Source organism: Aricia agestis, chromosome 15 (assembly GCF_905147365.1).
Source record: "Aricia agestis chromosome 15, ilAriAges1.1, whole genome shotgun sequence".
NCBI classification, from domain to species: Eukaryota; Metazoa; Arthropoda; class Insecta; order Lepidoptera; family Lycaenidae; genus Aricia; species Aricia agestis.
In genome coordinates this window covers 10,664,403-10,683,631 of record NC_056420.1, presented here as the reverse complement: position 1 = coordinate 10,683,631, position 19,229 = coordinate 10,664,403, and the positions used below count along the sequence as shown (strand labels likewise).

The following is a 19,229-nucleotide window of genomic DNA, read 5'->3' as shown; positions in this document are numbered from 1 at the left end:
TGTACAATGGCACAATGGGAAAGGCACAATGGCATGTCACCATGTCTTTGTGCCATTATGCGGTGGCGCTACTGCCTACTGCGCTTTTTGTGACAATTTCGAATGTTACTAAGCCTATTACTTTGTATCAAAATCTCTTTGTGGGCTAACTCTTTGATCTGTTAGCCGCCTACGTCTCTGTGGATATAAAGGGGTACGCCTTTAATACATTAATTTATTGTTTCAAGTGAAATTTACGAAAAAACTAAAATCATTTCATTTTAACAAAGAAGCGATCTGAACAGTGTAAAAGACGCTAGCCGCCTACGTCTCTGTGGATATAAAGGGGTACCATTAATTTATTGTTTCAAGTGAAATTTACGAAAAAACCAAAATCATTTCATTTTAACAAAGATGCGATCTGAACAATGTAAAAGACGCTAGCCGCCTACGTCTCTGTGGATATAAAGGGGTACCATTAATTTATTGTTTCAAGTGAAATTTACGAAAAAATCAAAATCATTTCATTTTAACGATGAAGCGAACTGATTAAACAGTGTAAAACACGCTTACTACTAAATTCACATTTTAAATATTGTGCGCTTAAAAAATGAGATAGCAAAAAAACTTTTTTTCGCACACAGAACAAAAGAAAACCGACCGACAGACATGCACCGATCTCTCAACCCAGCTTCTAATTTTGACAACAAAGGACTGTGACACTTTTGCAATTTGTATTTTTTTTTTTTGCGAAAACTTTTTGCGTCTTGACATTTAATTAAAAATAAATCAAAAAACCCCTAACGATGTATTCGGAAGGTATCATCAAAGTTCCAAAACCTATTATTCCTTGACAATGCGAAACCGCCCTACAAAAACCGCCTAATGAAGTCCGACCAACATTTTATTTCGACCAGTAATGTATCACATCGTAAATTCAACCGAGTCAAAACGATCCACTAAAAAACTGTCCCTCAAATTCCAAAAACAATAAAATTACCCGTCAATCGAAAACCAACTTTATAACGAACCAGCAAAATCTATTTTCATGTGTAGGATACTCCTAGACGAACTGTCAGGCGAGTCGGGTCACTTTGCCGAATTTTTCGTTTTTTTTTAAATTTTTTTTTTTATTTCTTTGGCGGCATGTTTATTGGGACCAAATGACACGACAGGTGACGGTTTTTATTTTAATACAATGGACGGGAAGGAATCGTTATATATTTTATTGCGTGTGTCGATCTAAGGACGATAGCGCCCAATTTGCTGGTCGAACACAGATGGCCCGATATAGCTCTATAGTTAAACCTTTTGGGCCATTACTGTATGGTAATAGGAAGAGCAGTTTGACTTGTTAAATTAGAAAAAATATTCGAAGTGAGTGTAAATTTGTAGTAGAAATTAAAAAATATATCTTTGAGTTTAATGAATTGGCAAAAAATGAGAGTGGATCTTAAATATTTACTAGATGATGCCCGCAACTCCGTTGCGCCAAAACTCGTTAATGGCGCGGGGACCGTACATTTTATCGGAACAAAAAGTATCCTATGTCCTTTCCCGGGACTTAAAGTATCTCCATGCCAAATTTCAGCAAAATCGGTTCAGCGGTTTTAGCGTGAAGAGGTACCAGACAGACAGACACACTTTCGTATTTATAATATTAGTATGGAAGTACTTAATTCTTTATACATCATACAACATATATATTCTTCTATACCGTATTACGTATACATATAATGTAATATAGCCGTTATGCACATGCCTTAAAAATCCGAAACTATTTCTTTATTTTTCATAACCTCCAAGTCCAAACATTAAGTACCAAAATCATTTTCGTCCTTCTTTTTCAATAAAATTAATTAAAAACTCAGTCTGGTACGAATCTATCTCCATTTCTCATTCCGGCTACAAACGATACATAATGAATTTTTAATAACAACGTTTGTCGGGTCCCACCGTCCCACCAGACCTTTAGGGACACGCATTTGTTACCCATTGTTTGGGACCTCTGATTGATGGCCGACGTTAATAAATTACTGTACTATTTACATGGTTTCTTCATGTTGGTATCACATATCAACATCTTTGGCGGTATTTTTGAGCAAGAACTTTAGGCATTTAGAAATTATGTCATAGTTAATATTGTAATTTCTTGTTTTTTATAACATAGTTTAGTTTTATATCACAAAACTTTTATCATTTTTTTACATACCTACAAAGGTGAAAACAAAGTTACTCTTTCAGCGCTGCTACTTTCACAGCAAACTCTATATAGGAAACCCAATGATACACACAAAGTATTATCACCTAATTTTGTTACACCCTGTATACCAAACAAAAACCTAGCTCTACATGATACCTACATCTCTACCAATTAATAAAAAAAAATATTCAATTTTTCGTCATATTCGTTTTTTTGTTACATGGTTCATAGTACATACCTACCTTATGTATCATATAAAATACATAATAATTCATCATAAAAACATAAATAAGCCGGCAACGAAAACATATTCATCAAATTGTTTGCTCAAGGCGTTTTGAACCCGAGACCTCCACACAAAACAGAAGCTGAGTCATGAGCCACTGAACAGAAGGGAGATATTACTATACAGAATATACAATAAAATCGTATAATACAGTATAGTAGACCATCATAATAGACTACTGAAATCGGGAACACGCACACATTTGCGTAATTTAAGATAACTTGAAAGTAGCCTATTACAATACAGTGTCACGTAAAACTTTTTTCTGGTTTAAGGTCAGATTAGTTACTCTACTATGAGATATTTATACTATACCGGAAAGTGTTATCCAACATTTTTTGTCCAAATCTGTAAGAAGAGATCAATTGATCAATACTTTGATTAACAGCGTATTGAACATGTAGACTTCAAGGCTATTTTGGGGCGTTCCAAAATCTCTCAGAGACTCTGTAATTTACTAAATTGTCATTGTGACATCCTATGTTACAAACTTCTGGGAATGTCACTAAAGACACTTTAGGGCCTGTATTCGATCACTTTGATTAGTGCGAGTGCAGATGATTAGTGATCAGGTGAAAGTAAATGTGTACAGCGACTGATTAGTGTGAGTCCTTTAGTTTCTCCTAATCACGAATCACCTGCACTAATCACCTACACTCGGACTCATCAAAGTGAATACAGGCCCATACATCTGGCGGGTGGCCAAAAAGCAACGATAGTGTCATTTTTTTTAATCACGCTTCGCATCCACTCCCAAGATTGTGTCATCCAATTGCCACTAGATCCTGATAGTTAGTATCTAGCAAATACCATAATACTTCATATCAATATACTTAATATAATGTAGCAAATATATGCAGTAACTGAAATATAGAGCCGGCCAACATATGTATTACATAGAGTCTATATGTGATACAGAGTAAGCTCCAACTATATACTATTTTAGAGAACGCGAAATGTTTTAATTAAAATACTCTTTAGCAACGCTCTTGCAACTCCCCGTGCTCATCTGTCCCTAAAGCTGGTGACACCTCCTCCCACCCTGAGGCTGTCCCTGTCGCACACCAGACACCTCCGCACTAAAGCGACACAATGCGACACAAACCCTCTCGATACAGACGACACAAGCGGCAGCGGTGCACCGCGCGAAAAACACCTCTATTTCCATCCCTGTAAGGCTAATGCTCTAAATTGTGCGACACATTAGAGGACATCTGGCTCGCGCGTTCAAAACGACGTATCTTCTCTCTCGTGCGTGATAAATTTCAATCTTACTCCGCGGTGATAGAGTCTAAAACGCGTTGTCGTGTGTGTCGTACAGTAGAGACACAGTTTTTAATGTCACGCAGTGTAGTCGTCTCTTTTCGCCGGAGTCCTGTCGCATCTGCCCAGTCTCCTTTGGCATCCTTCGTGCATGCCCGCATCTTGCGTCCCGCTCTGCCGCCAGTGTCCGGCCAGGGAGACCGAAAGGCAGACGTGTGTGTTGTGGACAGTGAAATGTACAGTGCAGTGTGTGTATGAATCAGCATTCATGATTCAGGTAAGAAAAAAAGTAATTTTAGGTTATTGAAAAGTGCTAAATGTTATAATAATCAGAAAAAGTAATTTTAGGTTACTACAAGTTAATGTGTTTAAAAAATATTTTGTGTAAGTATTTTTTTTTGTCTCTACTTAATTTACTATTGTCATATTTTATTATTTTATAATGACACTCTACGACTTAATTAAGACGTTAAGCTCGTATTTACTATTTTACAAATAAGCTGCAAGAAACTTTTAATGTTCTTTACAGTTAAACGTATTAAATAAGCTGATTCAAAATAAGCTCTTAAATTATCGAAAGCTCTTAAAACGAAATAGTTCAAAGCTTTTATGCGATAGACGTTATTCCACAGTTTTTAAACTACATTATATTGCAAATATAATTTAAAAGTTTATTAATATTATTTATTACTTACTTTTATATTATGTAGTACTTACGTAAAAGTTTAAATCTAATTAGAATAATTGATGTAGAGTTCGCGTAGGACCGCGCTACGAAAAGCTGTTTTGGTCGTTGCTTTAAGTTTTAATGGTTAATTAAATTAGATATTATAATTATACTCTGAATTGCAAACTAATACTAATATTTATAGTTATTAGTTAGAATTAGTAGTAAACTAAAACTTATAATATGGTTCTGAAATTATTCAATTAGAAACCAATGAACTTCAGCCTTAGGTAAAGTTATATTAGTAACATCCCATTAAATCCTGTACATTGTTGATTGTAATAATAGCTTTCTCATTAAATTCACTTAGTTATTTAATTACATATTTGTGAGTAAAAATCGCAAACTATACTTTCATACCACAATAAAAATATTGGATAAGGTTTTAAAATAGAATCAGCAATTAGTCTTTCTCGCTTTACATAAAACAAAAAACTAAATAGTAAACTGTCAATCCGTCATCTCAGATTTTCCACTAATGGCAGTATGATAGGAAGTGTAAATACGATGTGTCGAGATGAAAAATTGCCACCCGATAGACAGCTGAGTAATGTTAAACAGTACGTAAACAAGAAAGATGGGTAGTTGATAGAGATATTACATCGCCGGGATATAGGCTATTTTTACATTGAATAACATGGAGGTTTTAGTTTAAAATTCTTCCTAGCCATATGTACGTTTCCCGATAAGCTCTTACTTGAATATAACATTTACAGTTCTGATATAGCCTCGCTTGGCAATATTAAACTGAAGAATAGTCTTCCCCATTTGATTTTTATAAACTCTTTCTTTGTTTGTACTCCAAATCAGTCGTTGGACGTGAGTTTGTCGTGTAGAATACTATTTCGCTGTTTCTTTCGATTGTTGGATTAAAATAAGATAATGAGGGTACAAGGTAAATATAAATGACAAAGATGATAGATAATAATTATTAATCATATTACATTTTACACAGAATAACAGTATTCAGTAAGTGCCGCACTCAGTCAGAATATTAATTACTTAACTGTAATTAAATAAAGATTTTGGCATAAGCCAATAACGCCATACATTATCTGTCAAACTCCTCATTAAATTTAAGTATAGCCTTCATTAAATGTATATGAGCGCGGCCGTAAGTTTTTAGTTTGAGTTGCTATGAAGCATATCTCTCATTTAAGTACAACATTAACTTAGTTTTGATCTTGTATTGATGCAGTCTTGTTGTAATGATACTACGCGTTATTCTAAATGCAAATATGATTGTCTGCACTCCAAAAATCTGTTGCTTCACGATTGTTTCACGTACTATTAAAAAGTATTTTGTATTTTGATCTAGAAGTAAACAAAGCTTAATATGATGCATATAATGCTGCTAATTTAAATGACACGTATCGACCGCACATTTATCATCATCATCATTGGCCTCCATCCCTATCCCACTATCTATAACTCATGAATTAAGAAGGGGTCATATTATGGGTGCAAACTAATTTACTTTTGTTTGAGAGACATCTTTTGATGACTATGGAGACTGGAGTCTTACTCTAAAGACAAAACTGCCCGCAATTTTGGCACAAGAGAGCATTGCAACCGCACAATTATGTTGTTTGAGTTAATTTGTTGGCATTTTAACAAAATTCATTGAAACATAGTATGAAAGAAGCCGGTCAATTCTTTGATCTTGCGCCGACCGCGCTAGGGGATATCTTGAACTATGAAATTATATTCAACATTCAAAACATGTTTATTATAACGAAAACCAAATTTATATCTTTCGATATAGGAGTCCAAACAGTTTTGACTTCATGCTAGTTACGCTAGGAATTAGGATTATAGTTGAGACATGAGACATGAATTGACGACCTCTGTGGCTCAGTGGTGAGCGCGTTGGTAGCTCAAGCCGGGGGTCGCGGGTTCGAGTCCCGCCGACGGAACAAAAAGTTTTCGAAGTTCCTGGGTCATGGATGTGTATTAAATATGTGTATCATATAATAAAAATCTTAAATATATTATGAATAGTATTAAATATATTTCCGTTGTCTGGTACCCGGAACAGAAGTCCTTCAGGTACTTACCACGGGGCCAGATTGACGTGGTGTGAAGCGTCCATAGATATTATTATTATTATTATATTATTATTATATACTGGAGCTGATAGATTTGTTTTGACAAAACCTAGTTTCTAGGCTATATATAATAAAATATTTGAAGCATATCAGTGGCGTAGAGTGGTCTTATAAAACTCTTCTTATACTCGTAGGCTTCACTTACATTAATTAAAAGAGCGTGGAACAAAACTCTACAAAGAATTAGCCTTTGCCTAAATTGATACATACAAATAATAACTGTATTTTAAAAAGATAAAACCGACTTCAAAATTGTACGTAATTGAGAATTAAAACTACCTATCTCCAAAACTGCTGAACCGATTTTGATGAAACTATTCCCTAAGTTGAGCAATACTTACCTAGTACAACAAAAAAAGAATTACTTACTGAAATCAGAACAGTAGTTCCAGAGATATGCGAACACCAACATAAAAACATACATACTTACATACATACACTTTTGAAATTTGGTACATTTGTTCAGACGCTGATATAGACTAACATACCTATTATACGAAAATTGAGCAGTTCTGGAAATATTACATACCTACATACACGTCGAATTGATCACCTCATTTTTTTGAAGTCAGTTAATAAAAACAAAGCATTAGCAACAATTTTTCGTTAGTATACAGTTTAAACAGATAAACTTACTTTTGACTGGAAAGACGTAAGAAATTATTATTTTATGTTCATTAAAATTTTCGTTTATAATCGTTAATAAACTTGTAAAATATCATTCTTATTAATAATCTCACGGTGGTCAATCTCATTATTTCAAACACATTTGTAGTGAAATTGATTCAGAAAGCTGTAAAAAAACTGCTCAGATATTCTCTGAGCGTTTCCAATATAAAGTGTACAGAACACTTAGACATAATGACTGTTATTACGTCGCCGTATTTACTTTTAGTCTGTAAGGCATATTGAAATAAATCGTCGTTATATTAACTGAAACCCCTGGTATTTTTACTATGACGAGGTTTAAAGGATAATGATTTTTATAGTCGGTACAGCCATGTGATATAAGTATTAAGTACGTCTTTACTTTTAGTCTGTAAGGCATATTGAAATAAAACTTTCGTAAAGTCTTTATATTAACTGAACGGTATTTTGGTATTTTTATGATGGTATTTTTACAATGATGAGGCCTAAAGTATAATGATTTTGATAGTGTGTATGCTGTAGTGTGTGTGTGTGTGTGTGTGTGAGTGTGTGTGTACATATTGTAAGTTTTGCGCTGGTACCTAGTTACTGATTATAACGGCAAACCTTTCCGGTTGCAATAATTATAGCATTACTAGCTGTCCCGGTAAACTTCGTGTCACTTTAAAACCTTCCCTGGACTTCTACGAATATTTTAAAACTAAAATTAGCCCAATCCGTTCAGCCGTTTTCGAGTTTTAGCGTTACTAACACAATTGAAAATCCATTGTTATATAATACTAGCTGTCCCGGTGAACTTCGTGTCACTTTAAAACCATCCCTGGACTTCTACGAATATTTTAAGACTAAAATCAGCCCAATCCGTTCAGCCGTTTTCGAGTTTTAGCGCGACTAACACATTTGGAAATCCATTTTTATATATAAGATATACTTAGATAATATTATGTAGGTATTTTGTTAACAATAATATTTAAAACCCATGAAGCACACGTAACGCCATCTATTTTTTACTGCCGTCATTACCATGCACTACATTATAAAGTTCACACCTCAGTCCTCACCGCTTCAAGAATTTGAACATCATATTGTATTTATTTTGTTGCAATTAAGTAATTTGTATCTATATAAAAAAATCGGCCAAGTGCGAGTTGGACTCGCGCACAAAGGGTTCCGTACCATTATAGAGCAAAAATAGTAAAAAATTGTATTTTTTTTGTATGGGTTCTGTACCATTATATGGGTTTAAAAATTTATTATAATTATTAAAGTATAAATCCAGCTGAGTATATTGTGAACATTTCAAGTGGCTACCTGTTTTCATCGTTGATTCCGAACAAAAAAAGTTTGAATAATCACGTTTGTTATGTGCCCCCCCTCAAATTCAGTTGTTATAGCGGCAACTGAAATACATAATCTGTGAAAATTTCAACTCTCTAGCTATTACCGTTCGTGAGTTACAGCCTGGAGAGAGACAGATGGACAGACGGACAGACATCAAAGTCTTATTCATAGGGTCCTATTTTTATTCTTTGGGTACGGAACCCTAAAAAGTAATTAGCTATAACTCTACCAATTTAAATCACATATTTTCCAATAAAGAAGAACAATGCCACAAAACTTGGTCGACTTTTAACTTTTACGGATTTAAGTTCTACCATGTGACCGTAATAAATAATATCATGTCTATAACATGTCTAAGATGTTTCCCAGTCTTTCATCAGCCTGTCGGCATAGGCCAGATCAGATAGCCGCTAGCTCTAGGCCTAACCATAAAATAACTTTACACCTAATAATTTCATCGCAATTACAATATTTTAAGTCATGTTAGCGGGATTTAGTTGGACGATTTGACATTTTATAGGTGAACTAGTTTTACTTGAAATACGAGTTGTTTTTGGAGTAACAAATTACCTGTTGATATATTTTAATGATTGATTATTGAATAAGTTTCACATTTGGTTTAGTGTTTTGTTTTCGTTGATTTTATTTGTAGGCTTATAAATTAATGTACAAAATAATATTCAAGTTTCATCCGATTAATGAATTTTCTACTTCAAATGTTTTTTTTTTATATTTAATACCAATTACTAGGTAGTTATATTATGTATTATAGTTATTTTACTATAAACAACATTACATGGCATAAAATTAGGTAAAAAAAATGCAATACATTTAAGTTTACGCCTTGATTCGTTGTTTAGACTTTAATAAAACAATTTTATGTACCTACCTACTGCATCTAAAGTACCTAACTTTGCTTTGGGGAATGCTTTTACGCATCCTCGGGGCCTGGGCAGGACCACCGATGTTCCTGCTCCTGAAGGTGGGACAACGGGAAACGTGTGATACACGACGACCGCAGCCCCACCACGTCTGCCTCTTCAGGCTCAACTCGTGGTTACACCATTCCACATTACTCCGCGACGATGCACTGGAACACCTGGTTCATCGTGGCCTACCCGGGGATACCTAACTTACCTGCCTAGATAAAAATTTACATCGCCAAAAATGGCTGGGGAAAACCTTTTTTGCACCATAAAAAGATTTTAGCTTTGATCTTATTGTTACCAACAAAGACAACCGACAAATCTGTCGCCACCCTTTTTGCCATTGTTTTCGCAAATCTTCCATTCACAAATACTTTTTTACCCATTGTGAGGTCTTATCTGTCTTTGAGCAGCCATTGAAAAGTATTGTGCAATTATTTACCTAAGCCAGGACGTTTCGTCGCCGCTTAGACGCCAAAAACGTATAAAAAGTAAAAACTGGGTAAAAACCGAAAAATTGTAACGAAATATTCCAGTTTGCTATATTTTGTGGCAGAGTATAAAGTATGTCGCTCGAAATATTTTATATAAAAAATATAATACCTAGCCCCTAAGTGTTCAGTAGTTAAGATTCCTTGTAAATATTATCATGTCAAGCATTCACAATTTCTCCGTTTTAAAAAGAAAAATTGTCACAATAATGCTGAAAAACCTTTGCCTAATTTCATTCGACTGCAACTAGGTACTTTAACATGCTTATTGCTTAAGCTTTAAATATTTAAGTCTACTTTATTAAAGAATTTTCTTTTATTATCTGCAATCTCAGACCAAATAAAAAATATTTTTATTTGCTCTGAGTCTGCAATTTACTTTCGTTCAGAATGAAGTCCTACAAATACCGTACTTTTCCCGCAGTAAACTAGCCTTTAATAATATTATGTCTTTACTCTTTCACCATTCTTTACCTCATTTAATATTTTTGCCCCATTTAATCAAAATCGATTAGCCTATTCGATGCAAACGAATACACATACTTTTCATCTTATATTATTAGTATAGAAATATAGATAATGCCTCTGCCTTCACATCAGTAGACTATATCCTGTAAAACCTTATAACCCAGAGGCATCGACCGGTAACACGGGTTTGTCACAATAATCCGATCAATAATCGAACCCCATATCCAATTACTAAGACCGAGGTGCGTTAAGATTAAGATAAGCCACACTATCATTACGTTAAACTTAAGTGATCATACAAAATGGAGTTTAAATTATACGGCGAAGTTCGTGTCTCTATAATGTTGACAACAGGTTAAGGATTTTCGCTTAAAAGTAATTTTGAAGCGTCTAATTTGGTTTAAGTTAAAATGGTTTAATTTTAAATCATTATTACTTAAACCAAATTAGTTTCTTTATTTTTTTATTATTGTTTTGTAATGTAAGATCAAAAATGTTGTTAATGTAATAAATAAACATTAATTTTTCATTAATTTATTTACTTATTTAGATTTTAGATCCTTTCTTTATGTTAGCCTGTACGTCAATGTAAGTAAAATGTCAATTCTCATCGATCCGAACGATTGTTTAAAGTTTTCTCTGTATGGTAGTTTTTTTCGTCTCAAATGGCTATTTACGAAAATAATATTTCAATTATTTATAAATAATTATTTATAAAATAATATATATTCTTTTTTGAATGATATATTAAATTTAATGACTGTTAACTGCATACTTTTTCGATTTTGAGATTAATCGGAAATTGCCTAGAGTTTATAGAAAATCAATAGATACAGTCGCAGACTAGATAGTTAGAAACTAGGAGCCTTTTTTAGCTTAGATCCCTTTTTCGTCGGTGGCTTTGTCGGATTACTTTGTTCCTCTTCAAAGGGATAACGCATTAACGAATTTTGCAAAACACTTTCGCATTTCAAGACAATGCACTTTTGTCGTTTGCGCAATTGTTTTTGCTTATTGTTGCATTGTTTTTTGTTGTTCTATTGTTCTTATTGTTTTTTATTGTTCCACCCCCGCTTGACACCCCTTGTGAGTGGATAATCTTGAGTAGATTATCAGTTGTCACTGGAAAAGCGTTAAGTCATGACGTCCGGTCCGTGTAAAGTTAAACAAGATTAGTTTTGTTGTGATTGGTGTTGTGTCAATTGAATATGGATATAGACGATACTATGATAGAAGTGTTTCGCCCGTGGGAAGAAAAGGTATTTAACTATATCTAGTATAGACTTGTTTTATTTGATATATTTTAAGCGCAATAATAATTGAGAAGTGTGCTTACTACGGGGCTAAAAAGGTCACATTTAGCAATTCCTCTCAATAATTCAGCAAATGAATTGTCAAAACTGTCAAACTGACAAATGTCAAACCAGTACAAAAATACAGAACTGAATTGCAATTTTTTATATTTCTCACTATATTGTTATTTTCTCATGTTTCCTTTTTTCATTTGTCAATTGTCATTCATTTTTTCTAGTACAGCTTCATAATATTATTATAGTCGCGTATTCTGAATTTTTGTAAGAAAGTTTTGATGTCGGCTAGTAAATTTTAATTTTAAACTTTTTCAAACGACAAAACATTAACTAAGATTACCAAAAACACTGTAGCCCACCTAATCCATTGCATAACGATGAATCGATATATCAATTTCATTTTCACTTCTAATGAACGTGATTGTTTGTATGTATGTATGTTAATGGAACGAACTGGCACACCGCCCACCACCAGATGATGGTATTGTTAAACAAACGACAAATATTGATACTCTGTCGACACAGTGTTTAGACAACAAAGGCACTATAGCTCGAGAAACTTAGCTAGCTCGAAATCTTAGTATTCGCCAATAATTAACGTATAAATTGTGAAACAACTTTCAAAAAAAGGAGGAGTACAAGTACTATATTTCGTATATACCTATTTTTTCCTAAAGATAAATTGTGTAAAATGTACGGTTAGTAATTACTCTAAAATTAGTGTTGTCCAAAAGGCCCACATCAACCGCATGCACTATAATCGACGTTTACGCAAACCTCGATTAAAATAATTTTGTCACTTATGTGAAAAAGTTATTATAACCCTTAAAATTGAACAACGAAAAAAAATTTTACGTAGTGTTTTCTATTTTAGACAACCAATTTGTCTTATTGTATTAGGTATTATATTTTGTCTGTCTAAACTCTAACCTATAAAGCAGTGTAGCTTTGAATTTGCTTACTTCGATGTATCAAAGTAATATAAAATAATAATTATTTACTTTAGTAAAATTATTGTATTCTACGTACCGATTAGAACTGCGTAAACCTTAGCAATGTACAATAATTATAATTGTGTGCTTAAATGTTTGATGTTAATGGCGTGATAAGCACATTTAATAACACAGCTCGGGTAATCACTTGTTAATACTTATTTCTACAACTTGTTACATCTAATAGTCCATCGGAATGCTAGGTTATAGGTACATATAATTATTATTACCTTACTATTTATACTTATACAGAAAAAATATAAAACGTCTTTGTCTTTGCCTGTCACATTGAAATTGTTAGATGACAAACACAGACTGCTATAATAGACTTATACGCTATAGATTATACTATTATGCGTAAAGAGTGTATTTATTAGTAAGGAACCTACCAGGTAGGTACTGTAAATATCCTCATTCTGCCTTCAAGCTATAGGATGTCTCGAAGGTCAGTGTAGCTCTCGGCATAGGCCTCCTCCAGCCTTTTCCACTCAGTTCTGTCTAGTGCTACTCTTCTCCAGTGGCGTCCAGCTGTTAATGCTAGATCATCTCCCCATCTGGTTTGTTGGCTGTAAATAGTACTTGTTACTAAAATTTAATTGCAACTCCTTTCATAGCATTTTATCAAAGAAAATCATCCCTAGGCGCATTTTAATATCAATTTCCTTCTCGAATTCAACGATTTAACAGTCAAGTTTCTTCTCTTTTCCATCGAAACAGTTAACTACGCATTTACTATTACAGACAGAAATAATTACGCATTCCACACACATCTAGTATGTTTATTTTTGTATTTTCTCGTAAACTCCGCGCACTAAAGGATCATTACGCAAAATGGCATTCTGCGCATCACTCAAACCCGTTCTGACCATGTATCATATTCAGAACAATATGGCATGTCACGACATTATGCTGGAAATGTAAAAGCAGCCTTATTACGGTAGAATAGAGTGCATTTCAGTATGATTAAGTTTGGTTTGGTAAAGGCAGAACAATTTATTAAAAATTGATCCTTTTGTAATTAAGACTTGTACTCCAACGGTCAGTGAACTAAAAAAAATATACTGAAATGTATTATCATAAATACTTGCGATTAACATGTAATTATATAGTAGGTATAATTTTAATTATTTATTTAAATAGAATTACATAAACCTAAAGAAAGTTTACCAAAACCCGAATTCAAAAGATTAATAGATTTGGTATGTACGTTTTCTCCTAAAATATTTTAACCTTTACACAAAACACCATCAAACGACTAAAAGTCCTTTGAAGTATAAACCACAAAAACACTCATTATCTTTTTAAAAATGCATTATAATAGCAGCAAAAAACTAATAAAATACCTATCATAAGCGTACTTTAAACTTTTATCCAAACGTCTGTAACCGCCCAATTTCGGGATACAAACGTATATTTTAGCTAAACGACACTTTATTATCCCTGTGTTTATCCGTTTTGTGGAATCGGTACCGGGATTAGGGTAAATTGTGGGTAATTGGCCCGACGGCAAACGACAATATAATCTTCCAGAATATAATGACACGCCTCGCTCGCGCCATAATCGAGTGACAAACTATTTGAGTCCCCGAAACCACAGCCCGGTGGCACCGCTTAAACGACGTTTAACGATCCGTAAAGGTTTATCTACCGTGATTTAGATCGTGTGGAAATGAATTCCAGAGAATTTGTTTTTCACATAAGTGTGTATCGCAGTTTAATATTTCATTTTGCGTATGTAGTAGGGTAGATAACTAGTCGTAGATTTAAAATTATTTTAAGATTATTAAAAATAATCATTTTAAATAGAGAATATCTATCATACTTCTTAAATTAAAAATATAATAAAAAGAAAAAAAATCTTGTAATAAATCTGTAAATTTTTTCCATGTTTCTACGGAGAATAAGAAACTTATCTACATACATTCAAATTCCAGATAATATTTTAACTTTTTGTTACATACCTCATAGGTTAAACGTATTTCTACGAACACCCTTCCATTTACAACGTTTATGTCGTATAATTAAACTTAGATTAGGTTGTGCCGATTGTCAATACCGGCCCCGAATACTCAAATGAATAGTAATTTGGTTTTGGGATTAAATCGTTCCAAACACGCGACAGAGCCACTTTTCTATTCGAGTTCTTTCTCGAGTCGGGCCCCAACCGTCATTTTACACAATTTTACCCAATTGCTCTTCGTTCTTAGAATTAATTTGATATTAGCGTTTGGAAACGCAAGGTGTGGCGATGGTTAGCATTCGAACCCGTCTTTAAATTATATATAGATATGTTTCGTTATTAACTCATGTATAATTTTATCGATTTAGTCTTAAACCTTAATGATACAGTTTAGTTTTTGCTATTGCCCAGTGCCAATCAAATTAAATGACTTCTGATCACGGTAATCTCCAGTCAATCAGTTTTAAATCTTTTAAGCGAGGCAACGATATTCCCTACATAAATAATCTACATATTGAGCATTCTCAACGATATTTCAAAGATGGATAAAACTTATGAAAAAAAAACATAACCTTTTTTAAATTATAACTTTTTTTGTTACAGGAAACTCAATCCAGTACTGCCGAGAGATGGAGTGGTCGAGGGCCCGAACACAATATGGCCCTTCAGCAGATTCTGAACTTCCAAGAAGCGAGAGCTCTTCATAAGACATCCCTCCCGATCTACAAGGAGAATGGCCTACCGTCCCCACCTGGAGTGAACCATTACTACGATCAAACCAATTCAGAAAAATTCATGGACGCCCACTACGACTCGAGAGCCTTAGAGCAGTTGAAGTTAGAAGCTGAATTCAGAAAACTCATAGAAAGATCAGGCAATAACGAGTCGTTGAAATATTTTCAACACATGTTTGAAACAAAACATAGAGATTTAAACGGCAAAATCAATGAAAAAGAAACTCACGGCAACGATTCAGAGAAGGCGAAATCGAATTCGTCATCTCCTAAGAGAGAACGAAACGATGATGTTAAGGACAAATCTCCTCGACGGTCATCCTCTGAATTTTCTCCATCTCACGAAAATCACAAATCAGCTTCGTCTAGTCCTATACTCGCAAATACTCCTCCTAACTCATCTCCATTAAATCAACTACAAAATATGCAGCCTTTTGATTTTAGAAAATTTAAAAACAACGAAATAAACCATGACGACAGAAGAGACTTTGAAGCTAGCTCAAGGAAAAAAGCTAAGGCGGATTTACTTAGACAGCAATATTTAAATTTTCCTCTACCAAACAACATGGGAGTTCCACCAATATCATCATCGCTCTGCCATCAAGCAGCTATGGTAGCTGCTCTTAGTCAAAATCCAATGGGTCTTGCGTCGTTACAAGCTCTTCTTCCACAAATGTCTTCGAGGTCCGATAGTAGTGTCGATAACAAATCTAACCACGAAATAAGTAAAACGAGAAACAGTTTAAGATCTGACGAAGAAAGTGTTCTTAACTTAAGCAAAGATGCGTATGTAGAGGCAGCACAGAAGACGCGTGATTTGATGATTGGGAAAAGCTTAATTCCCCCTAAGAGACAATGGGGTGCGTCACAGATGCCATTGAACCTTGGTACTCATTTCGTGAATCCTACGACAGGCAAGAAAAGAGTACAATGTAACGTGTGTCTGAAAACTTTCTGTGATAAAGGTGCATTAAAAATACACTTCTCGGCAGTTCACCTCCGAGAAATGCACAAATGTACAGTAGAAGGTTGCAGCATGATGTTTAGTTCGAGAAGATCTAGAAACAGGCACAGCGCAAATCCAAACCCAAAACTACACTCACCACATTTAAGAAGAAAAATATCACCCCATGATGGAAGAAGCGCACAATCCCATCCAGTTTTAATTTCACCGCATGGTTCTGGATTAAATATACCTCCAGTTATTAATCCAATGAATCCTTTTGGATCGTATCCTCTATTGAATCCGTCTAATAATATAAGGCAATTTCCACCAAATATGAATCTAGACTTTAAAAATGACATGAACTTCTCTTCTACAATGGACCAAACATTATTATATAGAAGAGAGTCTAGTTCTGCTGAAATTAGAGATCAAGATGGCCAAGGTGAATCGGATGAAGATGATGGTATCGTCGTTGTGGCCGGAGATGAAGATGATGATGACAACGATCATTTAATTGACAATCACTACTATTCCCAGTTAAATAAATCAATGGGTTCGGTAGATGATTCGGAAGCTGACGACCAAAATAATAGTGACAATAATGAAGGCTCAGAAAAGAAGAAAGATGAAAATACTGGTGCCGAAATGTTGAAGAGGAAGCGTAAAAATCTTAACCCTACTCGTGTACAAAATAATTATTCTTCGCATTGTGATGATGTAAACAAAAGTGACGTAGATCATAAAGCTGAAAATGAAAATGGAATAGACTTAAAACGAGTCAAATTAGAGCATGACACAGATGCTGACAATGTTGAAACTGATAGAAAATCGAATAGCAATAACGTACAGAAAGGAATACCACCGATTAAAACAGAACCAAAGGATGTCGATTATAATGTTCAAGATTTAAGTGTGAAAGAAGAACCAGAAGATAAGCCTAATGCATCAAAAACAAACGATGATTTGAATCGTAACAACGACATTTATTCGTCTGAAAACTCACTTAAAAGATTAGAAAGCTTATCTAGGGGAGATTTTCCTCTCTCCCACAGAAAATCAGAGCATAATTCTAGACCATATACCTCAAACGAGGCTCATGATTACCCTGACAGATCGCCCGCTTCGTCAGTTTCCAGCTACGACAATATTTCCGAAGACTGCAATCAGATTCATGGACATTTCGACAACGGGTACTTTGTAACTATCACCGATGTGCCCGTAGACAGCGATAATCCCCTTAAATGTAGAGTCTGTGATAAGCTTTTTCAAAATATCTTTATTTTAAGGACCCACTACCAAAATCTACACTTAAAAGTTATGTACAAGTGCAATTATGACGGCTGCGTTGCGGCATTCACCTCCAGACACGTCAGAGATAGACACAGTTCCAATGCCAGTTTACATAAGAAACTTCTAGAGCACAAAGTCAACGATACTAACTTTTTAAGTAAAGCGAAGGAACAAATCGAAATCATATCAGTAGAGGAGAAGGAACGAGCGATCGCATACATCGATTCTCAGAAATACTACCAAGCGAGAAAGGTCGACAAACCTAAGAATTATTTAGATCAGAACCATCTCAGTGCCGCATATCACTCGTTGCAATTGCGCGATTCCTATCTCAATAATCGAGATCTATTCGCCCAGCATCCATTTTTATTGACACCGTTTGGAATGCTTCCAAATTTCCCTCCTCTGCCTTTCAGTTTCCTACCGCCGAGCCTAAACTCGTTCGGCTGCCAAAACTTTCCCCCTTCCTTGCAAAAACTGAGCTACTGCATAGAAGAAGAGGTGCCTTCTTTAAACAAAGACGGCTACTACCCTTGCAGGTGTTGTAGGGAGTGTTTCAAGGACTTGAATAGCCTGAAAGTACATTGTGAAAGTGTTCATAGCCAGCAACTGCATAAGTGTCTAGTGAGTTGGTGCAACGCGGCTTTCTTCTCGAGGACTACCAGAAATAGCCACAGTGAGGCACATCTCAATCAGATACAGAACAGAGTGCAATCCTGAAAATATAGATTTAGATTTTGCTAATAAGTGACTTCCAATACATAATCTAATGTTATAGCCACTCGGGGACATATTTAAATGATTACTTAAGTAGTAAATGAAGGGCGACAGAAAAGGTATGGACTTATGTTAGAACCTTCACTAAGTAACTCCTTAAGTAATAAAAATGTATGTGCGGCTGTAAAGTCAGATACGAAATTCCAAAAGATCCATCTTGAAGAGTGTAATATTGCATTTGTGATTAATTAGAGTAACCAAATAATAGTTAAGCCAGTACCTAGTATTCTCTGTAGGTGAAATATTAGCTACGTAGATGATAATTTACTCGTTGTAAATATCTTTTCAATTAAGGCGCAACACTCGTAAAATTTTATTAATTTTACCGTGAAACTTATCTTTAAATTAATCTTGTTAAAGGTAACTTAGTTAATTAACCAGCTCATTTTAATTGTTCAGCGAGATTATTGTAAATTTATATTTTTCAATTATTATAGAAGTTGTAAACAAGAGAGAGAAGTGTTCACAAGCCTACAAGGGGTACAATCCTGTGCAAAACCAAGCGTAGTACATAAATCCGCCATTTTGGAAAAAAGCGCGGTTACTATCAAACCCCTTTATGATAAACATTCCGATATTATGTAGAAACAGAAAAAAACTAAGTTATAATTTAAAAAGCAATGTGTGTATGCTGTGTTATATTTTTAAGTGGATAGCAGCTATTTAGATAATAATTATGTATTTTCATTTCGATGCATTCCTTAATAATTGTGCAATATTGTAAAAATGTATCATATTATTTGTACTTAATAATAATAATTATATTTACATCAAAATTAA

The 19,229-nt window shown here is 34.3% G+C and overlaps 1 protein-coding gene across 1 annotated transcript; it reads left to right on the top strand.

The window, feature by feature from the left end:
• The first annotated feature begins 3,931 nt into the window (after positions 1-3,931).
• Positions 3,932-19,016, top strand: LOC121734330 (zinc finger protein basonuclin-2-like). The gene is made up of 2 exons (XM_042124864.1): positions 3,932-4,008; positions 15,306-19,016. Exons 1-2 carry the CDS (start codon positions 4,000-4,002, stop codon positions 18,390-18,392), a joined length of 3,096 nt encoding a protein of 1,031 aa, XP_041980798.1. The 5' UTR covers positions 3,932-3,999; the 3' UTR covers positions 18,393-19,016.
• The last annotated feature ends 213 nt before the right edge of the window (positions 19,017-19,229 follow it).